The 25,422-nt window shown below is 38.8% G+C and overlaps 1 protein-coding gene across 1 annotated transcript in view; it reads right to left on the reverse strand.

Annotated features, from left to right (window-relative positions):
* The window catches only part of si:ch211-186j3.6 (neural-cadherin), a 374,937-nt gene that overhangs the window by 111,739 nt on the left and 237,776 nt on the right, over window positions 1-25,422 (reverse strand). Inside the window, exons 19-20 of the mRNA XM_017723303.2 lie at window positions 21,768-21,861; window positions 17,721-17,905 (exon numbers count right to left, since the gene is read on the reverse strand). Coding sequence (XP_017578792.1) covers window positions 17,721-17,905; window positions 21,768-21,861 — 279 coding nt within the window. The remainder of the gene's footprint in view (window positions 1-17,720; window positions 17,906-21,767; window positions 21,862-25,422) is intronic.

A 25,422-nucleotide genomic window follows, 5' to 3' on the forward strand; every position in this document is an offset into this window, starting at 1 on the left:
TACTGATATGACTTTGAAACTATCGTGCATCCCTAGTTTACATTATCATGGTAGAAGACTGAGGGTAAACTGTGTTCCACTTTTCTTGTCAATGAGGCACTGGCAGAAAATCCTTCCACTACCTGCACTGTTAACAGTGCACTGCAACTTCCAGCGTAGAGACATTTTCCCAACTTTTGCTGCCAGCTGTAGTAGTAGAATAAACCCAATGGGCCTCATTTACCAATATCTAGTTTTCTTAAATTGGTTCTTGAGAAAGGTCAGATTCATGATGTGTTCTTAAACCGCAGAATTCTTCACTCTTTTGTGCTCTTGAGTGTGTAGATTCTGTTCTTACCTAAGAAAAAATCCCTAGTAAGAAAACATTGGGGATTATCAGAACCTACGCAAAAGTAAACTACACGAGTGAGAAATTTCTTCTTTAGAACAGGTGATGAATAAGGCCTAATGTTTGGAAACCAGTACACACTCATAGTTGAAAGTGTATTGTTCATGATAGCAACATTTAAACTTGAGTGAAAACACTCCATTAGACACATTAATGTGTGTACAAAACACTGTTCAGCATATAATTGTGACTAACACCATCACCTCGCACAGGGATGCTGGTACTAGTCCAGTAATGTTTGTAGTAGCATTATCATAACTTACAGCAGTTTTTCTATGGGACACAGAGCAAATTTCTTATTTTAATATATTGGTATATATTATCACATTCAACAGCCCATCCTCTGAAACCACCACCACAGACCAGTGTTTCTTCTAGCACCTCACTCACCCACCTTATTACCCCACTTATCTGACTGTTACCTAACTGATCCCTTTCTTTGCCACTATACACCCTTTAACTGCTGCTGCACTCAGCACTTTAACTTAAGGCACATAACTTAAGGTTTGACTCTGTATGTGTGTGTGTGTGTGTGTGTGTGTGTGTGTGTGTGTGAGAGAGTTTGAATAAGTGATGGTAGGAATGCTTGTTTAATTTTATTTTGTTTCATGTTATTTATTTTTATTTTTATTTGATCTTATTTTCTACATATAAATGTTTGTATGATGCTGTGCACTGTGAGCTCCTGTAACCAAAACCAAAGTCCTTGTATGTGTAAGCATACCCGGCCAGTAAAGCTTGATTCTGATTCTGATTCTAATGTCAACATGTATAACACAGCATAACACTACACTGCTTATCTGTAACTGTTGTCTTTTACTATCTAACACTCTGTATATACCAGGGGTTGGCACCATGTGCCTCTTTTACTGCCCTGTTGTGGCTCCACAGCAGAATTCAGTTGTAGGTAAAAATAAAACAATCCCTTGCAGTAAAATAAAGCTTTGCTGATCATTCTAACACAGTTTTAACAATAAATGACCTTAAACGCTGAAGTTAATGGATAACTACTAATTGACCCTTCAATCCTGATGTCTGGTGACTGCTGGTTACATAGCAACACCGATAATAGTCCTGCACAGTTAGTAGCTAAAGAAACAGGCAACAAAAAGATTTAAGACGAATATCGATAATTTGGATATGAACGGATTTATAAGCACTACAAGTCAGTTTATCTTTCCCCATTTTCTCATTCCAATTTCCCATTCCACCTTAAACGGTGCCTGCTGCACATTGAAATTGAAAGAAACTTTACATGAAATTATTCCAGTTTTGGAAAAGTTTCTCCCCAGAGATGTGAGCAAAGTGGCTGTAGCTGAGCTAAAGCTTGAAGCAGAGCTAAATTTCTTCACTTATACTAGCACATTAGCACCTACTGAGACATATTTACAGCCAAGATGACAAAATAGCTCTTCTTTTGGGTTGCCAACCACTGATATATGCACTTTCTGGTCACATTTTTAAGAAACACCTATCTCATACTGTACTTCCACTGTCTACTTTATCAGAAACCCCTACATTGTACTTCTTTATTACTTTAAGCTTCTAGTCACTGTAAGAGCTCCATCTATCTTAAAGGTCCACTTTGTAGGTGAACAATTACAGACAGCCTCCAATTTGTCAGCCAACATTTACCATGGGTCAGTTTTATTTGGGTGGTGGATCATTCCCAGCACAGCAGTGACACTGACATGACAGTGTGTGGTGCTGGTATGAGTGCAGTGTAGTTTTGGGTATTTAGTCACTGAGGCTAGAGGATGATTAAGAAAAAATATGCATCAACAGGCAGACTATAGTCTTTAAATATGCACCCTCAGGGTGGGGCTACATAGTATGCATTTGTAGTAGTAAATGGACATTGAGTGTACTTGATCTTCCATCACATCTACCAATCAATCATCTGACATTTGATTGACTTCTCCCAATAGTAATTGGTTTATCTCGGGGATCTCTCTTGCACTCTCTAAGTGGAGAGTGTGTGTTTATAGAATTTGCTTCATCATAATTGTCTTTTTTTATAATAAATATCTGATGTGGCCCAAAGGAGGGCCTGTTCCTATATGGATCCTGGTTCCTCTTAGTGGTACTTTTCCCTTGCTTTTAGGGACATTTTCCTACCACTATCGCCCTTGGCTTGCTCATTAAGGGTCTGGACCCAAACTCTGGAAGTCTCTTCTCTGACCAAGTTTGTTGTAAAAAGTGCTTTATAAATATAATTAATTTGAACTGAAGTGAATGGACTCGAACTTCAGTAGCATCTCTTGAGTTTGGTTCATCCCCATCCCTCTCATTAGCGCTTTTCCTGTGTTTGCTGTTATCACAGCTTGATGCAAGCACAAAGACCCCAAACATAGTAGAATGAAAGCACTGCTTCATGTTTAATCCAGAGGAGGACCAGTAGGGGTCAGGAACTGAAGAGCAGCACTCATGAAAAATGCATGCTCACGTTATCCCCTCATCAACACATCGCGCTGTCATTAAGTGAAGTTAGCAGCCGGCAGTTGCAGCGCCTCCAAACTCCAGTTGACAGACCGTATAAAAAAGTTCAAAATGCAGACTTGTACACTTTGCAGTCATCTGCTGTTACCATGGTGATGGCTCCCCATTCTGTACTGTCATGGTCACAGCTGGTGGGGCACCAAGATAAAGTGGGCACCCAATAACTGGAAGTTATGGCCAAAGAGTGCTACAGAGGCTAACATCCTGCTTCCGTTTACTGCTTGTCAGGCGAGAGCCAAAGTTGGATGGAGGCTTCCACCCCATAGCCGGTGGATGACAATAATTGGTATGCCTTCCTTTTTGGGTGGTTTCATACAGCAGTGACCAGCTGTTCCAGAAGAGGTGAAGTCCCAGAGAGATGGCCTCTGTTTCGCTCAGATCGTCCCCAGGCAGGGTGAAAAGTCCCCTGAGGCCGTTTGCAGATAGTAATGGGGGGCTTCTGGGACTGTACTGATGCTTCACAGCACACAGCCGGAGAGGACATTTTGGAAGAAATGCCGAGAGAGCTTTAATGATATCAGAGACACTGACAGCTGCACTGGATACTGCTGTAGAGCAATGGTTTCCAACTCTGGTCCTGAAATAGAGCTTTAATCAGGCCTGAAATTTTTGTCCAGACCTGAATCTAGCAAAATAAAATTCTTCCTGAGTTTCACTCACAGCAAGTTTCAAATCTGAACTGTAGTCTAAGAAAGCTCTGGGCCCGGGGTTTCCGGTGGCGTGAGAGTTGAGATGACGGCGTAAAATCTGAGCTCCTGTATCAGCTTGGCTTTTCCCACTCAACATTCTAAAATTCATTTATTTGTTTTAAAATTCACTCGCAAGAATGAGTGCGGACAAACTCAGGAAAGCAAAGACGACTACGAAAGGGCGAGAAACTGAGGAAAAGCAGAGAGATGTTGAGAAACACGGAGGAGCACATGGCGGGGATGAACGCTTGGACACAATTCGAGAAGCAGTGAGTACAGCTGTAGCTAAAGGAATGGAGGATCTAAGAATCGAGCTGAAAAGGGACCTCCAAGAATTTAGTAAGTGTCTTAGAGAAGATATGAAAAAGCAAATGGACGAATTCACTTCTGAAATGCGTATAAAACTTCAAGATGTGACCAGTCGGATTGAAGGTGTTACTGAACGAGTTGGAGAGATGGAGCATAGCATGGCGGACGCGGAGCGGTGGGATATTGCCGTGAAGGATACGCTAACTCAGTTGATAGCAAACCAACGTACGCTGCAGGATAAAGTGACTGAGATGGAGGGGCACGCGAGACGAAACAACATTAGAATTTATGGAATACCAGAGGACGCAGAGGGTACATCTGCAACAGCATTTGTGGTGAATATGATCAAGACGCAACTCAGTGAGGATATTGACCCTAACTGGAGTAGCGACCTCGGGATAGAACGCGCTCACCGCGCACTGGCTGTTAAACCGTCCGCTAGTGCTCCTCCACGCTCAATGGTGGTTCGCTTCCTCCAGTTCACAGTCAAAGAAAAAATCCTCTATGCAGCTTGGAAAAAGGGTCTTAGCCACGATAACCAACGAGTGTATTTTGACCATGACTACGCCGAAGCGGTGCAAAAGAAGAGGAGGGAATATGCCCCTATTAAGAAAGCACTGAAGGAACAGGGGATACGATTTCGGACTCCGATGACCAAAATGCGAGTTCATCTGCAGGACGGTCCGGTCACATACCACAACGCGACACAAGCAGCAGAGGATCTGAGAAGACGTGGGCTCAACGTGGGCAAGATCACATGTAAGGAAAATGTGGATGTTTTCACTGAGGAAACACTTGCCAAGTTGCTACCCTGGGAGGTGATTAGCAAGCCTCGTAGCATAGGGGAGGAGCACCAACAACAGGTGAGAGAGAGACTACAGGAGTATCGCAGGAAGGAGGCCTCAGGAGTTGAGAACCAGCCGCCGGACTAGTCGTCTTATTTGATTATATTTGATTAGCTGATACGTTGTATCGTCATTAGACTGCCACAAATCTTTTTTGTTTTTGCGTTAGCTGGCCGAGGGACCCCACCTAGTGGCAGTTCCCTCCCTCTTCCTAAAGGTGATGGGTCACCTTTCTTGTTGGAAGCCCTGTTAATTTGTTTGTATTATAGTTGTAGTTCCCTTATTCCTTTTTCTTTTTCTTGTTTGAGGTCTTGGAATGTACAATTACAGGATACCAATGATAATATGAATGCATTATCAATACTATAATATACTGTCATGGAATGTAAATGGGCTTAACAATCCTATAAAACGTAGTAAGATGATAGCCAAGGTTAAAAGGGACAGGGTAAATATAGTGTTTTGGCAGGAAACCCATATGTCTGCAGTAGAACATGAAAAGTTTAAAAAGATGGGTTTTAGAAATACATTTTTCTCATCATACAAAAATGGCAGGAAAAGGGGAGTAGCAATACTAATTTCAAACTTAACCCCATTTGAATTTGTTTCTGAAATAAGGGATAAAGAAGGTAGGTTTATCCTGGTTAAATGCAAAATAGATCAGCGAGAAGTGACTTTATTTAATATTTATGCCCCTCCAGGCAGTCAGGCATCATTTTTTAAAAGGGTGTTTGATCTGCTGGCAACAGAGACATACGGAACGCTCATTTGTGCTGGTGACTTAAATGTTCTATTGAATCCCTCCTTAGATACCACCAATAGAAACAGGAAAAGGAACCCCACAGAAAAACTAATTAATAAGGCCCTAAGAGAACTAGGACTGAGTGATGTGTGGAGAGCAATACATGGTTCACAACCTGGGTACACTTTCTATTCTGGGAGACATGCTACTCACTCAAGATTAGATTATGCGTTTCTGTATAAAAAGGATCTGCATAGAATCAAGGAATGTAAAATTGGCCAGAGAATTCTTTCTGACCATGCAGGAATCTATATAACGATGCATTTAGAAGGTAAAAGGCGCAAAACACTTTGGAGGTTAAACTCTGGTATGTTAAATGATGCCAGTTTTGTGTCAATGATGAAAATAGAGCTAGATTTATATCTTCAGGAAAATGATAATGGGTCTGTAAATCCCAGTATGCTATGGGATGCGTTTAAGGCAGTCTTGAGGGGCAAGATAATAGCTTGGTCAGCCTTATTAAAAAAGTTAAAAACAAAGCAACTGTCAGACTTAGAAGAAAAATTAAAGAATCTTGAACAAATTCATATTACCAATAGAGACCATGCAATTATCAAACAAATAAGACTTATTAAGCAGGATATAGACAAAATACTTAGTGAGGAGGTGGAGAAAAAACTTAGATTTATGAAACAAAGATATTATGAGGCCGGTCCCAAAGCATCAAAGCTGTTAGCCTGGAGATTAAAGAAGCAACAAGCTGAAAATACAATTCATAAGATAAAAGACCCTGTCACAAATAAGATTGTTAAAAATCTAGATGACATACAAAAATCTTTTGAGAAATATTATACATCTCTTTACTCTAATAGGGACCAGTCAGATATGCAATCAATAACAGAGTTCCTAAATTCTCTAGACCTCCCAAATATTGGTACACAAATCAATGAAAAATTAACTCAACCAATAACAAGGGAGGAGATAAACGATGCCATCTCAAGTCTAAACAATAACAAGTCACCTGGTGTGGATGGATTTCCCCCAGAGTGGTACAAAACCATGAGAGAACATTTGGTACCCCTTCTTGACACATGCTTTAACTACATATTAGAGGATGGATCTCCCCCGCCATCTTGGAGAGAGGCATTCATATCTGTCATCCCTAAGGAAGGGAAGGATAGAATGGATTGCAAAGGGTATAGACCGATCAGTGTGTTAAATGCCGACTATAAGCTCTATGCAACAATCCTAACAAAGAGAATGGAAACTGCAATGCATGATCTAATAGATGAGGACCAAACCGGATTCGTTAGAAATAGACAAACACAAGATAATATTAGGAGATCCCTCCATATTATTGAAAATATTAATAAAACACAGTCAGAAGCCGTTATTTTAAGTCTAGATGCCGAAATGGCCTTTGATTCTGTGGGATGGAATTTCCTTTATGCAGTGATGAAAAGATTTGGCTTTGGGAATAAGTTTATCAGCTGTATTCAAGCACTTTATTCCTCCCCTGTAGCTAGGGTTAAGGTAAACGGCAGTCTTTCAGATGCTATTAGCTTGGAGCGAGGATGTAGACAGGGCTGCCCTGCCAGCCCCAGTCTTTTCAACATGTTCATTGAACCTTTGGCCCAGGCCATAAGGCAGGAGGCAAAACTGAGAGGAATCTTTATTGGAGGAAAGGAATACAAAGTAAGCCTATATGCCGATGATGTACTAATCACATTATCTGAACCAGCCTCCGGCCTACCTATTTTAATGGATATGCTGGAAACATATGGGAAATATTCAGGTTATGTTCTTAACATAAATAAAACTCAGGTTATGACATTTAATTTTGCTCCCACACAGGAATTTAAAACAAAATATATGTTTAACTGGTATTCTACCCAGATTAAATACTTGGGTGTATATATGACTAAAGATCTGTCGCAGTTATTTCAATGTAATTATAACAAGGTTAGTAAAAAAATATATGAGGATCTTAATAGATGGAGTCTCCTCCCCCTCGACTTTGGCAATAGAGTTAGAACAGTTAAGATGAACATCATGCCCAGATTACTTTATCTTTTTCTGTCACTTCCTATAGACATCCCCATAAAACAATTCAGAAAATGGAATAAGCGCATTTCATTATTCTTATGGAATAATAAGAGGCCAAGGGTGAAATTTTCCACACTCCAACTACCAAGGGAGCAGGGGGGCATGGCACTCCCATCTTTAAAGGATTATTATATATCAGCTCAGTTAAGGCCACTTGTATGTCTATGTAACCCATCTTATAAAGCTAAGTGGAAAGATATAGAGACATCTTTAACAGATGTCCCATTACAAGCGTTAATTGGTTTTACTGACAGGGACAAGGCAAGACCACAGACGGAGAGTAACTGGGTGAACCTCTCACTGAAGATATGGTTTGAAATTGTTAAACGCTATCGGCTCCAGAGGGAGGTAAAATTACTCAGTTGGCCTGCTTATGACCCTGACTATAAGCCATCATTGTATGATTTCAGGTACAAACAATGGGCATATCATGGTATCACATCTCTATGTACAATAGTTAAAGACAGAAAACTCTATGGTTTTGAACATTTATGTGAGGTCTATGGGCTGAGGACACAGGATTTTTACAGGTACTTACAAATGTCTGATTATTTCTGTAAAGAGGTTAGGGACCCTGACCAGAAAGAGTGGTCTAGGGTTGTTCAGTTATTTGTTGAAGCGTACAACTGCAGGAGCAGTAAAGGACTGATAAGTAAACTGTACCATGCTGTCACATCTCTTAAGAAGGACTCCACAGAATATGTGAAGCAGCGTTGGGAAAAAGAACTGGACATTGTAATAACAAAGGACATGTGGATGAATGCCTGGAAAACACAGTCAACTACTACTAACTCATTGGGATGGAGAGACTTCTGCTGGAAGAATCTGATTCGCTTCTTTATAACTCCTAAGCAAAAAGGCAAACAGACAGACACTCAGTTGAGATGTTGGAGAGAATGTGGAGAAAACATGGTGGATCATGCCCATATATTTTGGTTGTGCCCCCCCATCCAGACTTACTGGAGGGAGGTGACAGTAGTCATTGATAAGGTTCTGGGTTTTAGTGTGGATGTGACATTTCTTCATTTGTATTTAGGTAATTCTCCTGAGGACTTAGATAAAGATGATGAGTATCTCTTAAAAATTATGTTGGTAGCAGGGAAGAAGGCAATTACTAAATATTGGCTTCAGAAAGATACACCTACTGTGGGCACATTTGTTGGTATTGTAAAACATTTGCACTTTCTTGAGCAGATGACTTATTCCTTACGGCTCCAGAAAGAAATTGGAGAAAGAAAGTGGGGAAAATGGTCCGTTTACATGAATGACAGAACCAATAACATAGATTAATCAGACGTCAGATCTGATATCAGACGTGATATGCATTTACTCCTGGACCTCAGTTGTGTTTTTTTTTTTTTTTTTTTTTTTTTTTTTTTTTCCTGCTTTGTTTTGCTTTTTTCCTTTCGTTTTTCCCTGTTTTTCTTAATATTCTTATTGTGACAAAAAATACCATAAATAAAAAGTTACAAAAAAAGAAAGCTCTGGGCCCGAACTTGAACCACTTTAATGAATTTCTTTATTGATCAATGTCTTTACAAATGACAAAAAATCCCCAAAGTTTTTAGTCTGGAAATAGTTTTATTGTGACTCCTGTGTGCCTAATTAACCTTTAAACACTATCCACCATTGTTGAAGTAGTTACCCAAAAAAGATAATCCGTTACAAATGGCTTAAGCCATAACTGAAAAGATCTATTAGATCATTTACTTGCAAAAACTCTCCAAATTTCTACTTATTGCAAAACACAAAGAAAAAATCTTAGCAGCGGCACAAAAAAAACAGCTTCTAAAAAATAAAATCTACAAGATCGAAATGCAAAGCTTACAGAGCTGTTCCTGAAAGAAAATTCTGGTCCATTTAGGTGAGGCTGGGAACCTTTTTACTAATTCCATATTAGCATGACCAGAGGCCTTGACAGCTTGTTTACTGCTGCACTGCTCACATTCAGAACTGAAGTTGCGCACTCAAGCTAATTCAGGTATCATATACGAGAGCCAAATACATACAAGGAGAGGCACGAATAGTCTTTATAGGAGAAATGTACGGTTTAAATGCATCATATGTAATTATTATTGTTCTCTTAGAGACATGTAGATAATGCAAATATCTCTTAATATGTCAATAAATGTAATTCGTTACACTAATTACAAAAAAAAGTAAGTACATTACTGTAACATGTTAACCACAATATTGAAACTGAAAATACACAGAAAAACTAAAAATGTATGAGAAACCTGAACATAGGTCTATCCTGGAGTTTCAAATCAAGACTCAAGCCTCACAACTTACTTGAAGCCTTGAAAACCTCTTATTGAAGCTCTTATTTTGGACATATTATGTTTTGAACAGTTGAAGATAAAAGAGAAAGAGGATGCCCAGCAACAACACAGAGACATAAAAAACAAGCCATTAATAAAGCCACAAGATACAATATTCTGAAGAAATTCTATCCTTGTGGTTTCTAGGAGATGTCTACTCATGTTTTGCATTCAATCTGCAATACATTTCTTTGAGAGAATGGGTGACGGGGTTCATGTACAAGTTCCATTAAGGCATTCATTGTGGGTTTGTATGATGAGACATGGTCATTTAATGTCATTTAAAATTGCTCAGTCTCAAGTCCGGCATGTTTTCTTTGTCAATGTGCAATAACTTAACACCATAAAGACTAACCATTCCTTTAAAAGTTGCTAAAACTTCAGCTAGCTTAACAAGCATACTTACAAACTATAGACTAATCAGCCATTTCAAACTGTTTTGCCCTTTTATTTTAAGCTCAGCAGATATTTGAGACTTGGCTTCCTCTGAGACCTGTGAAACCAACCACCGCTTCTTTTCAAACTGCCGCTCACACAACGTCACGGGACAGCCGAACACGCTTGGAGGAAAGCGCCAACTGCCAGATCTGCGACGTCAGCTAACAGACGCCTGCGCTGACTAGCACCGCGTTGAGTGATGGGAGGAGAAGGGGGGCCATCCTACCCACCCAGAGAGAGCGAGGCCAATTGTGCTCTCTTGGACTCCTGGCTACGGACGGCGGTAGCATCACCAGGGATCAAACTCATAATCTCCTGATGATAGAGCCAACGCTTAGACCGTTGCACCACTCGGGAGCCAAAGATTTGAGACTTGACTCAGACTCACACCTTGACTCAGACTCACATCTCAGAGTCTCAAGACTTGACTTGACTCGAGACTCGGCTTGACTCATGCCGCTGAGTCTCCACTTAGACTTGAACTATAGAGACTTGAGACTCGACATAGACTTAGAACATAGATACTCGAGAGATTGAACTCGCACCTCAGAGACTCAAGACACAACTCAGACTGACACCACAGAGACTCTTGACACTCTGACACTCACCACAGAAACTCAAGACTTGATTCTGACTCGCAGGTCATAGACTCTAGACTCCACTTGGACTTGCACTTCAGAGACCCAAGACTCAACTAAGAAACTCAAAATTTGTCTCAACCTCATGCCTTAGGGACATAAGACTTGACTAGCATGAAGTGACCATCTTTGATGTTAGCACTAGAGAACATGCTAGTGAACTCGACTGGGCAGTGGAAGACTTATGGATAAATCAACAAGATGGATCAAGGCTGTAAGAGAAAGGGCAACACACACAAAGGCGATGAAACATGCATCCAGTGGATGCTGTGATAAAAACTGAAAAGGGCATTCGCCTCTTGTTCAGGTTCATGTGAACCCAGTGTTCAAACCGAACAAATATTACGGAATTATTGAAGGTAATAAGTTTATTCTGTTGCAGCATATTTTATCCACTCATAAAAAGAAAAATGTGTTTTTAAAAGGAAAAAAAAATATGCCCTTAGTTTTTAAAATGTAAGCAAAGAAAACGTGATTAATCACAATTAACTATAGCAAGTAATGCCCCTAATTGTGATTAATTATTTAATTCATTTGTCAGCCGTTTCAGTATGTGTTTTAAACAATAGTTTGGGAAAGAAAACTGTCAGATCTTTATTTAGACAAAGGCTGCTCTTCATACCAAAAAAGACACTTTGATAATTATGCTTCAACAGAAGCGTTGAAGCCAAATTTACAGAGTACCCAAACGTTTGACAGTCAGAGGATATGTGTGGGTAAGTGAGTGGGAAAGAAAGAGCCTTTGTCTTCTCTCACATTTAGAGCTCTAAATCCCTCTTCTGACGGCTGGCTTTGACTCTGTGTCCTGGCTCACCTGAGCAGCGTGGTGAGAATCATTAGAGCCTAAAGAGTGTCAGTCAGAGAGGAGATGCGGGCAGGAGGCCAGGTAGAGGCGGAGATTAGCTGAATGGAAATGGAACTGGGTGGAGGGGTCCTGTGACACAGTGGCCAACTGTCCACTCCCATCATAAATCCACACGAGCCTGACAGCCTAGGATGACTACTGGGTTTGATTCAGATGCTGTTCATGCTGTCAGATGCTGTCTGTTTGTCAAGTATGGTTGGAACACTAAACATGCAAAGACGCACACACATATTCCCCCATGCGCATCTTCGTAGATCCACATGTGAACACTCACCAAAAACTTTTTTGGGAACTGCTCCTTGTTTATACACTCATTGTCCATTTTATTAGCTCCACTAACCATATAGTGGGCACTTTGTAGTACTACAATTACAGATTGCTGTCCATCTGTTTCTCTGGATACTTTGTTAGCCCCTTTTCACCCTGTTCTTCAGTTGTAAGGACCACCACAGGACCAACACAGAGCAGGTACAATTGGGTGGTTGATCATTCTCAGCACTGCAGTGACACTAACATAGTGCTAGTATGCTGGTAAACAGATTAATGTTAGTGTGTGTTGTGCTGGCATGAGTGGATATAGGAGTGAAGCTGAAGCAATTTGAAAATCTGACTGGCTGAGCTGTTGTAAATATTCAATATAGAGAAATATGACCAAAAACATGAGTTGATCTTGCTTATGTCAGGAATGTATTGCCAGGAAATATTGGAAAAAATTAAATATAAAATATAAAATGTGCCATAACCTTTACACAGGCCACATTTTGTGTTTTATTTTTCCAAAAATATAAAATGTGCAGAAGTGTTAACTTACTTTCACTTAGAAAATCAACAAAACATGGAATTTGATCAGGGCCACCCAAACTTTGAAGATCTACATTCCAACCTATTCTCAATTGGTTTTTTCAATATGTTCATGTTTTTTTTTGTTTGTTTTTTTTTGTCATCACTGCTCCTGCTACACTACTAAAGCTTGTCCAACTTAGCATCAGTTGCTATCTATGGATAGAGCAGAGGTTAACTTAATTCTGTATTAATGTGCCACATTTTTGAAAACTGTGAAAACTATGGCCTCCTGTAAAAGCACCACTTAGCTCGGTGGAACAATTGCTCCTGCAGCGGCTTGGAGGGCGATGGCGACTGAGTGGCAGTCAATAGGACCTTGAAAAAGCATAGGGATAGGAGCGCTAATCCGACTGAATGACTGCAGATATTTTCCCAATTTCCCTTTCTATTGATCCCACAAAGTCCGACTGGGGGGTGGGTGGGAGTGTGGGGGTGGCAGCAGAATTCTGGGCGAGCCAGGGAGATGAGGATCAAAAGAGATGAGACATTTTACATTTTTTTAAAAGATAAGCCTGCAGTCGGATAAGCAGTTAGCAGCCTTAAAAAGTCCCACCTCAAACAGCCAAGGGCTTTTCATGGTGCGTATTGCTGGAGAATGTGGAGAATGCAATGCGTATGCGGGATGGGCAAGAGGGAGTTAGGAGGATGAAGGAGCAAGATTGTGTTTTGGTATGTGTATTTTAGTGTGCATGTGTGTGTATGTGTGTGTGTGTGTATGTGTGTATTTTGGCTCATCTGTGTGAGCCGATGTGGGTGTTTCAAGGACTTACTCTGCATCCCAGTTTACCACATATTTCACCTTTCAATCAATTTCACCCTCAAGTTTTGAACACAATAAGCCTTAATCTCTCCAAAGCAGAATTAAAAAGGGCCTTATTGCCTTCAACATTTGTTCTTGAAATGGGATTTCAAATGTCAAGGAGTCTGCAACTAATACTATGAGTACGGCTTTCCATTTTCCACCACGCAGGGATTCAAAGTGAGTGTTTGGATAGGGCTCTAGGGTGGGGGGTGGTGGTGGTACGAGGGGGTGGGGGGTTAGTTACGAGAAGAACGAGCATACACTCACACTCCTACCTCTGTAGACAGACGCTGTTTGCCTGTGAAACTGAACCTGACGGCAATTCTAAAACACTGACAGCTGTTGACGCTGCTGTCTGAGAAGGAAAACTGGCATGGGGCAATGCTTGCTCATACGTGGGTAGCTGAAGCACTTTGAAAAATGTTAACTGACATCATGATGTGGACAGTTACCACCTTGAGTCAATGAAAATGATGCAATAAGCATCATACACATGTAGATATTTACGTTGGTACAGTCTGTAGGCAAAAAGCTTACAGAAAGATTACAGAACAGGTTTTAGATTAAAAGACAAATATCCCACATTCTTATAATGATTTTTGCCCTTAGGTTCACATATGTGACAAAAGCAGTCACAATTCATGTTTACACGACTATTTCCAGCCTGATTTAGTCTCCTGAAACAGGAATTCTGAGCTCCAACCACAAAATATTTGTGACCCACAAGAAGATTTAAAACAAAAATATAATTAAAAGTACATCACAATAATCAATAAAGCTCATCAACTCTTACTTCTCTGTGCAATCACACAATATATTAAACACATAAATATAGTAGAACATTTTTTGTTTGTAGCCATTTATCCAAAATGTGATGAATTTCATATGATCAAAAAGAGAAACGCTTTTTATATTGATTTGCAACTGAAAATATAAACACATCTAGCTGGCTGCGTCACCAGTCACCTAATTTTCCAGGCCAATCAAGGAAACTAACCCTAATAAGATGGATTGTTTTTCGCAAATGCAAATGAAAAAATATGAATAGGCTGTTTTCATTGTTGTGATATACGCAAATGGCCCTTGTTCTGATTGGCTGGCCTGTATTGCGGCTCATTCATAAAGTAGTCTGGGCTGAAACACTGCTTAACTTTACACCTTAACTTTTATATGAAGGCAGGCTAAAGTGCTATAGGCTGAAAAGGGGTTAATCTTTGTGACATCACAAAAACAACGAATAAAAACTATTTTTATTATGAAAATACATGTTGTTGCTGTCCAAAAAACAAAAATCCAGCATTGTAACTTTACAGAAAAAAAAACATTACCTTTTGTAAGTTAATGTAAAAAAATAGCATTTCTATTGGCTCACTCAACATTAAGTGCTTATACAATATAAAGGGCAGTGGACAAACACAGGTGTTTCTGTCCATCCTTCCACTTTTAGAAGATGCCTTGAGTCTGAAAGAATGTGTAGCTGTCAAGAAGCTCTTGCTGAGAAACAGATCAAATCAAACAAAGAACCTACTGTTATTCTCAAAGAAGTAGACTGACCACCCCAGAGTCCAGAGCTCAACATCACCAAATGTGTTTAGGATGACTTGAATCATGAGAAGCAGCAATTTTTTGGAAAAACAAAAGGCAAGTCTAATAAAAACACTGGAAGCTGTAATAAAGCAAAAAGTGGACACACTAAGTACTGCGAAATCTTAAGTTATACTCAGTGTTGTTAAATATGTTTTTTGTGAATTTTTTCTGATGACAAAAAATGAAAAACTTTATTTAATGGCTCTTTCACCTATAAATAAAATAAACAAAAGCAGATCTTTGACTTTTGCACAGTACTGTACAGACAGTAATATCAGCAGAAAAACTGCAATGTTCTCGTTTGCTTTTGGTATTTGTCTTGACATATGGCTAGCTCGCCCTGGAGAAAATGTTTATTAAACTTTTTTTTTAATTATTATTTTAAGTGAGCAATATTTTTTGTGATACTGGCCCTTTAAAACTCCATGTTTATTGCATTGCAGTAAACATGTGATTAATGTTTCCATCTCTTCCAACTCCCTTAAACAATCTGACAAAACACGCTATAATAATAGCCAACAAAATCCAATAAGATGCTCAGAAATTAAAGATCGGAACAGATTGCTGCACCAGCGTGCACAAAACCATAAAATTAAGGCCACAATATATACAAACAAACTGTACAGCTGTCCTGTGCTTAAATTCCAAAGCTCCCACTCTTGAAATCCTTTTACCAGCTTATGTAGGTTATGACGTCTTATTTTTTCTGTCTCAGTGTCTTCCTCCTTTTATGTTGTTCATTTTAACAGCTCTCAAATCATAAACTCCTTCAGCCATAACCCAATTTCAAAGCCTCCCTCACAGGGGAATGTACTCTCTTCTGTTAAAATGCTGATGGACGTAAAGCCTCCAGCCACATGCAGATGAGCAAGTAGATTTTACTACAGTAGCACAAGACAGGACCAGCACTAATGCTGACTCCGCCGACTGATCCGATACGCATGCTGAAGCTAAACCAGTGTCATTACTGGAGATATGTGCCATCATGTGACAGCAGCAGCTTAAATCAACTTATGTCAGCCCTCCTCAAAGCTTATGAAATCTGTTTCTAAAGCCCTCGGAATCTTATTAGGACATGCTCAATTTACAATTAAAATGGGCTAATCTGGAGTTTTTGCACATTATCATCAATTAACATATCATCAGTGGCCTAAGGAAACCTCACTTCCCCAGAAGAGCAACTTTCCAGGAGAGAGAATAAACTTTTAGATTGTTCACTGTGATGACTTAATCATCAGACCTCAGGTTGTTTAGACACATAAGCGTTCAACTCATACAATGTATTTTATACACTGCAGTTCAAAGAGTGATTCCAGCGATTTAATGATGTGATGTAATCACAGTTAATTCAGAAGGGTTTAATATTTGATGCTCTGTTGTAGATAAACTTACCAGATCAGATAACACTTTATTTGAAGGCTACCTACATAAGGACTTCATGATGCATTCATAAGCACTGAATAATGTGTTTATGAAGCACTGCTTGAACATTTATTAAGTGCTTATGTCGGTTCTCGCAACCTGACATAAGATGTTTTATGAAATAAGTGACATTGTACTGACATAATAAGAATAAACGTTGAACATATTTACAGCACTAAACATATTTAAAACACTATACATAACTATTTATGTCAGCATTCTTAAGACGACATTGTACTGATATCAGGTTAAATATGCCTGGAAACCACCCCCTCTTTGCTCCATGGTATGGATGAGATGATTGATGCAATTATGTATAGGATTTAAATATGTTTAGTGCTGTAAATATGTTCAACGTTTATTCTTATTATGTCAGTACAATGTCATTTATTTCATAAAACATCTTATGTCAGGTTGCAAGAACCGACATGAGCACTTAATAAATGTTCAAGCAGTGCTTCATTATTCAGTGCTTATGAATGCGTCATAAAGCCCTTATGTAGGTAGCCTTCAAATAAAGTGTTACCGATTTTTTTTTCAAGGTGGTGATAGGAACCAAACACCTTAAGCATGTACTGCCTATGAAAGCTCCCTAACAAAAACTATTACATGAAAGAGTTATGAATACATTGCTGGATGCCTGAGACATATTTACGATGTGGTTCTTCATGTTCTTTAATGAAGGCAACTGCTATATATATTGAACCAAGATGACTTTTGAAAGTTTAAATGGTTCTTTATCTAGCTTTGTCTTTCAAGTGCATGCATGTACTTGATATGGACATTCGTTTTTGTACTGCTTTCAAAAATATATATAGGTTTTGAATGATTTGCACATCATTGCATTCTGTTTTCTTATTTACATTTTGCTCAGTGTCTCAACTTTTTTTGGAAACAAGGATGTATATATAACTATTGTCTTTGCTAAAAAGCTCTTAAAGAACCATGTTTAAAGGTGTACTATGAAGAACCGTTTATATTAAGAGTCTAACTGTAGGGACAGGCTTTTGGTATAAAATATGTTTTAAAAAAATGATAACAATTAATGATGTATTGGTACGCACAGGGAACTGGAGGGCAAATTTGTGTGAAAGAAAATATTTTTCTTTTCCCTGATTTATTCCTATTTTACTCATTTCAATACATACAAATACCAACTAAGAAGGACTCTGTAGGTTCAAAGGAAAAATGTAAAGTTTCCACTAATGGTGAAAGTTGAGACATACCTGCGAGACGAAGGGAGGCAGAGTTATAGATGATGTCGTCACGTAGCTCTCGTACTCTCACAATCACACTAGACACAACGTCCGGCCATTCCCCATCTGACACGCGCACCTGAAATTCGTAGGTCCCAGGGGGAGCGCTCTCCTTTATGACCAGAAAACCTGTCCGCTTGTTTAGGATGAAGTAACTGCAAAGCCAGAGGAAGAGCACAGCTTCCATCACTAAAGATTAGGCAACAGAACACACAACAGAACACAGAACACATCCTTCTGATACACAACCTTGAGTGTCCTATTGCTTCTATTCCACGGTTTTGCAATGTAAAGAACAAAGTAAAGCAAATACTTAAAGTACATGTTTTCAATACTGGCAAATCCTTCCAGTAGAAAAAAGTAGTTCCAACGTAAGTGCCGAAAGGCGTTTTCACACCTGGTATGTTTGGTTTAATTAAAATGCATCCTGGTATGACTGCTCCATTACTGCAAGTGAAAATGGTGCTATTTAAACTCAGGCATGCACCAAATAAGTGGGCTGAGTATGCCTGAGGAGCCCTTCAGTTCATCTGAAGTATGAATGCAATATGGACCAAGGTTATCTTACCGTTCCAAACACTGCTAAACCTTTGTCTTCTCCCTGCAGACCTTCTATGGTATGTTCAACAGACTAATTTCTAGAACTGTTTTAACATGTATGCGTTTCATCATCTCTTTGCGAATTCAGTAATTATGGAATGGATAGTTTTGGTCTTAAAACATAACTAATTCACAGCTGAAGCATTATAAAATCAATTATACTTATGCACATTTGTTTTTGTTGTTTTATAAAAGCTGTAAGCCACTTGAGTCTGCATGTCTGCACTGATTTCACTCTGCTTTTATACTAAAAACCAGTCAGTTGAATTTTTACATGATCAGTTTCCAGCATAAAATTCAGCCATTGATACTGAATTATGTAAATTAACTCTGTTCTGATTGGCTGTCCTGTATGGATCCTCATTCAGAAAGCCTTCTGGCCTTAAACGCTTCTCATAACATCAGTGTGAATGGGCAAGGCTAAAACTGCTGTAGGCAGAATAGGAGGATGTGTAAAGGTGCTAGATTTTGTGACATTACTAAAACAATAAATTCAGTGCAGGCTATTTTTGCAGCTTATTTTCCATATATGCAGTCTGTGGACTTTAAGTGAACTTTTAAACTTTAACAGTGTTTACATATAACATCAAGCTCTTTTCTCAAAAAATAAAAGTGGAAAGTTGTAGAAAATTCCCATGATATTGGAGTAATCAGCCTAGAGTTAAGAAGAGTTATATCAGAGAGAATATCTTTAATGATTCCATGATCACTGGTTATAAAAAGATTTGAGAAATTATTCACTACAGTTAAAAAAAGGGATGAAAGTGAGTGTGATACTGCTGTGAGCTATGGTGAATACATTTACTTCCCAAGAAATTACATGTTTAAACTTGTAACTTGAAATGTTGTATTCTATGTAATATGTAATCTGCTCTGAGATAATATAAAGGCAACAAGAATTCAAAGGAGTGCAGCTATGAACCAGGTTATTTGAAAACCATTTAACTGATAACAAACCAAATTTCAGAATTAACAGAAAACTGGCATTTCATTCAAATACCTCTAGGCCTGAACACCAAAGGATACATATTCAGCCTAAATGAGATGTCACTTTAAATTAGACGAGAAGTGATTAAAGAGGGCAGCATGAACCCTGAGAGATGGGGAAAGGTGGGCGAGAGGGGGAGGGGGAGTGTTAGAGAGGTAAAGAAATGGAAGAGAGAAGGCAACAGCTCTCTCCAGAAGCTTTCCTCATCTTTAATTAGCTGGGCTGATAACTAAGGGCCAAATGTCAGAGCTAAGATTGTGCCTCTTTAAAATTCAGGGACCTAGCCACAAAATGACACCAGCCTGATTGCTTCTTAAAATTTACCTTTAACCTGGCATTCAACCTCCAAGCCAAACTTGAACAAACGCCCACACACACTCATTAAACACACAAAGGATTGTTAAGGCCGGCAGGCTTTCAGCTCAGATGCTGGATCCTGTGATTTAAGTTTTAATTGGGTATGTAATGCATAGATTTTTTAAGCTGATCTTTATCCACACTTTCTTGAGTGCACGGATGGATCTGAAAGTACACAGATCCACAGAGTATTTGCTAACGTGCCTAGCATCAATAAGCAGGCAGAGAGTGGAAAAGGTTGAATGTACAGTATTGTGCAAAATCAGAGACCACCATATGTATATTTCATTATCAGTCAAAATGGAAAGTATCTTTTCAGGTGTTATATCTGAGGAGATTAGATAATCCACTTGCATAGGGAAAGTAAAAGTCAAAAGAAACAAGCTTAAATAAATAAATAAATAAATAAATTACAAAGCTGGAGCTCAAATGTTACTAAAGGAATATAAAGAAAAGGTCTCCAATCATTCAAGACCTGGTAGACCAACAAAACTGTTCCCATCAGATAAAGAGTACTTAAATCATGGGAACTCCATCATGGTCTTCTTCGTCCCTGGAGAGGTCAGATCCAACACACTTGGCTCTAACATTCAGATGGCCCTGAAGGCCTTCATTTCCAGGATCCGGTGTGTTGACTAGGGTTGGACTAAACTGTGCAAGGTGATAGATCTCAAGGACTAGAATTGGGCACCCCTGAATTAAAGCTTTCATCTTTCATGTGTTTCTGTCCATCCTTCCACTACGAGAAAACAGCTCAACACAATGAGCCTGATAGGATGTGAAGCTGTCAAGAAGGCCTTTCTTAGAACATTTGGAAATCATGCAAAAGAGCTGCTGGTGTTTATTTATTTTTTTTATTTCTCTAAATTTGTGGAAAAAATAAGGGCAGAATGTCCTTTTATTCATATAAAACAGGCAAACTGTGTCACTGTGCAGGATATATTGCACTTTGGAAAAGTGAAAGGAAAAGAGTTCATTCAAGAGTTTAATTTTATTAACTCTTTTACTAACAGCTCAGACCTCTGTAACTCAGTCTGAACTCATTTTGGAGATTCGGCTACAAATGAGACAAAGTACAGAGCAAAAGGACTGAATGTCTTCAAGTGTAAAAGTGACAATCATTGCTCCTCATAGAATGAGCAAACAGTGACCTTGGGCTACTTTCCATTTTGGAAAAGTAAAAGTAGCATGGAGAGCTTCATCCCTTCATTCAGAAGCTGAATTCACCAAAGGCTATGGCTCGGAGTTTATAGCTAAAACTTTTGGAACTCTTTCACTCAGAGCTCAGATGTCCATAACTCAGTTTGAGCTGCTTTTTGAGATAGAGCTCCACATGGGATGAAGTACAAAACAAACAGAGCAAAATGAGATATTATTTGTTCCCTACAGAACGAGCAAGTGGTGACACTGAGCTACTGTCTATTTTGGAAAAGTGAAAATAACCTGGAGAGCTTTGTCTCTTCATTCAGAAGCTGAGACTTTTCTTTACAGTGAAACATTTTACTGGAAACCATAGTAATTACTTCATAGAGAATCAGAAATATTTACTTTATAAGAAAGTTCAACAGCTGCTCAGAACTCCACCACCCACAGTACGAGGACTTATTGTAGTAAGACTAACAAGACAGAAAGTGGGAAACAAATCTGATCACTACAGAATTACTGATGTTAATTAGTCAGACATTACGAGTAGAACTGAATTAGACTGGAGTTATTGTATCCCAGGAATATTTATGGCCAAATACCTGCCAAATTGAAGAAAGAATGTATTTTATACTGGTAGACTGTATGGTTCGACACACACATTATATTTAGTTGTTTAAGTGATGCTGTAAACCAATTAAGATGTATTTGTCATTTTGAGCGGAAACAAAGACTTGTCTCTGATTTTTGCACAGTACATGAAGAAAAGAGCGAAAGAGCTGTGAAAAGTGAGAGGAATGGTTTGACAAGAGAAGTGAGAATGTAATGATGAAACAATGTGGGCAAGAGAGAAGAAAAGGCAGTCAGATACAAGAAAGTGTGATGAATAAAAAACGAGTGAAAAGATATGACGAGAGAAGAGCTCTTACTTAGGAACATGTCCCTCAAAGGCATATGTTTTGTTGTCCCAGTCATCAGGATCAGGAGCATAGACTTTTCCTAACACAGTTGTCGGCATCCTGCCTGTTAATTGAGAAAAAAAAATGAGGTTAGTGTGTATGAGAGAATGAAGGATGCAGAAAAAGGAACCACCTTGAGTGAAATTATACATCAATACTAAGGATCTGTGTTAACATCTCAATGAAGTGTCTGCAGTTGGCTATTGATACTGGGGTGTTATGATTAAAAAAATATTTTGACTAAATTTGGATTTAGAGTTTGTCATAAATCAACTTGATTTTCGACCTTCTAGACAAAATATCTCATCTACGGGTGAGCACAGACATCTCCTTGCCTGTCTGCATGCACTGCAAAATACATCAGATAGCATGTTTCCAACAGAAATGCATTTGGTTTTAGTGTTGAATCAATTTTCAAGTTTGATTTAAAATTGTTCTCCTCTAAGTTTCTATCTTGATTTTATTTCAGACCTCTTGATAAACTCTTCAAAGCTGCCAGCATTGTTGTGATGTGTACCATCAAACATGAGGGGGGGGGGCTACAGAATAATTTGCAGAGACGTTGCATCTATGTTTCTTTAGAAATGCATAAGAATGATAATAGTAGTTTATTAAAGTCTATTAAAGTATGCAAAAAGCCCAAATTCATGCTTTTAGGACTAGAACAATGCAATAAGCAATGTATTGCTTACAAATTTCCAGAAAAAAGCTTGACAAAATGGAAAAGATGATCGCCACACTTGAGTTTCAGGTCTTATTACCTTTCACTGAAGACCATATTTCAATAAAACAACCCCAAACTAATATTCTCCTTTTTTCCTAAATGCTGGAAGATGAAGACTGCTGGCCTCCGCCACCCACAGCTATATTATAGTGCTATATCAGTAACTGGATCCATGCCAGACTTTCTGAATTTAATTCACTTTGACTTTTGAAAATAGATCATTTAATAGATAATAGAGAACTTCACTTTGTCCAAAAATTGAGGGCATACTAGTGTTGTGTCAGTCACAAATGAGTCGTCTGTTGGAAGCCAACTGGAGTTGAGGAGCCCTTTTTTTGAAGACAGCTCAAATCATTAGATGCTATTACATGCTCACTTGAAGTGCATCAAGTAAAGATTCGTATGCATATCTTCACACTTCTGACTTACAGCCAAGTCTAGCAAGAAGGGGGTGGGGGGCCGGGGAGGAAGTGAGGGATGGTGTGTGTGTGTGGGGGTGGGGGGGGGGGGGGAGTGGCACAATGGGCACTTACTAACCAAAAAGGAGCCTTAGACTAAAAAGTTTGAGGACTGTGAGAACTGTTGGTGTGGTGCATTGGAGGCACATGTAAAAAAGTCTAGAAAAAGCCTAGATTAGCATAGGCTAATTGAAGGAATACCAAAATAGCAAATTATAAATTCAGTCCAATTTATCCAACTTCTGAGAGTAATAGATAGAAGGTAGAACTTTTTTTTTTATTTTACAACCATTTGGTTGACAGTTAAAGATCTACAATAAGCCCTGCTTTTACTTGTATACCTGGATGGAGGAGAAGCTGCAGACAGCATGACAAAGCTACAATCACAATGTACCAACATGGAATGTGCAAATAAATGGAACATGCTATAAAAAGGAATATATCGACAATTTCTAACAAGTTAGGTAATGTATGCTGATAAAAACTATTATAAACCTTATTACAGTTTCAGTTTGGATCTGTATGTCTGTGCTGTAGATGTAACTACAGTATTCCAGCAGCAGCTCACAGCACAGAAGCAAATTTCTAAAGAATCCAAGGGGACATAAGAAAGCCAAATTCATTATGGTTCTCAAATATGTTTTGCCTCCAAAAATTCTGCTTAGTGCTATGGTGAAAATTGCTTTGTAAGTGCACTCCTCATAGCATATGGTTGTCAGTTAAGTCAATTTATGGTTCAATAAATAAGCTCCAAAAGGTTCTGTAGACTCTTGAGGTAAAAGCATAAAGGTTCCAGTGGGCATCATCATGCTGAGGAAAGCTAAACATTGTGCAATCACAGGTTAAATCAGGGCACTGCGTTTCGCATACGCATAATAAACTAAACCCAGCATTATTATTGGGTGCCAAGTATTTTCAACAGGAGCTGCCAGTGGCACTTTGTAGCACAACAAGGCTCGCTATTGGACAGTTCTGTATCTGTCATGTGCAGTGCATGTTTGCCAGAACTTTTGACTCTGCTGCTGCCTTAAGCTCATAATCACCATAGCTAACAACAAATAACTAATGGGAGCTGCTAATGAATAACCAAGGGGGCCTAATTTCCCTGGTTATTTCAGCAGTGTCACTAAGAAAACACAAATACAAGACAACGTAGGTGTGGATCAGTTAAAAATCTCCTAATAAGGCAACAAAATGAGATTAAAGTGTCCACATCCTAGCCCATACACTTCAGCTACGTTCACACAGCAGGTGAAAGCGGCCCAAATCTGATCTTTGATCTGAATGTTACTAAATATGACATTATTAGTTCCGATTTGAGACACTTTCATATGGAATTATGAAATCCGATACGTATCCAATCCGAACCCAGCTGTCAGTCAGTGAAGATTCATGATGGCTCCTGTGATGTTGGCGAAGATGAACTGAAAGCTCCAGGACTGGCGTTCACTGATAGTTATGATTGCTTACCTCTCATGAAGCAAAGTGCAACATTGTTCTTTTGAGCATGTGGGTCAGTTTAGGAGCTGATCTGTTCAAACTAATGTCGCATATAGGCCACATTTAAAAGATAATGTGAACAGCCAAACAAAAAAATCGGATTTGCTTAGAAAATCAGATTAGGGCCACTTTTACCTGCTGTGAAAATGCAGCCTTCTTGTTCTTGTTCTTGTCTTTTTTTTTCTCCCTACTGAGCTTTGTGTGCTTTTATGTATCAAAAACAGCCATCATTCATTTTTTACATAACCATTTCCCAACTTTACATTATCACTAAGAATTAAACAAGCTATTTTTGTTATTGCACAATCAAAGACAGTTATATGTATATAAAGTCTAGCTGGCTGATTCAAAAAGCAGTCGAGACTGAAACACTCCTTATGACTTCAATATGAATGGGCAGGGCTAAACGTCTGTAGTTTGAGAAGGCAGATATATATGAATTAGTTGATTTTTGTGACATCACAGAAACCATAAACTCAAAACAAGCTTAACTTTCATATATGGACCATATGGACTGGGGAGTAAATATTATGTTCTGAAACTTTAACAGTGTTTTCTTACTTCATCAAACTATTTATTTAAAAGAAAGTGAAGAAAATGTATTTTTCCATGACATAGGTCCTTTAGGAACCTTCAGGACCTTCAAGAACGAAATGTATTTGGCACAAAAATGCATTTACTGTTCTAAATGAATGTCTATGAACATGGCACTGGAGAAACAGCATTGGCTTAGTAAACAGCAGCCTTTACAATTCTTAGCAAACAGCAGCCTTTACCATCTTTCCATCTTCAGTCATTTGTTGTGAGCAAACACTGAACTATTCCTAGAAGCTGCTATAACAAATTTCTGTTTGGACCTGAAATACCTTAATGGACCCACTCGCAGTTTGATATAGTTGCTTTGCTTTTAGTACAAGAAGCTCCATAGCAAAAACAACCCCCT

The sequence above is a fragment of the Pygocentrus nattereri genome, chromosome 25, assembly GCF_015220715.1.
Source record: "Pygocentrus nattereri isolate fPygNat1 chromosome 25, fPygNat1.pri, whole genome shotgun sequence".
Classification (NCBI taxonomy): Eukaryota; Metazoa; Chordata; class Actinopteri; order Characiformes; family Serrasalmidae; genus Pygocentrus; species Pygocentrus nattereri.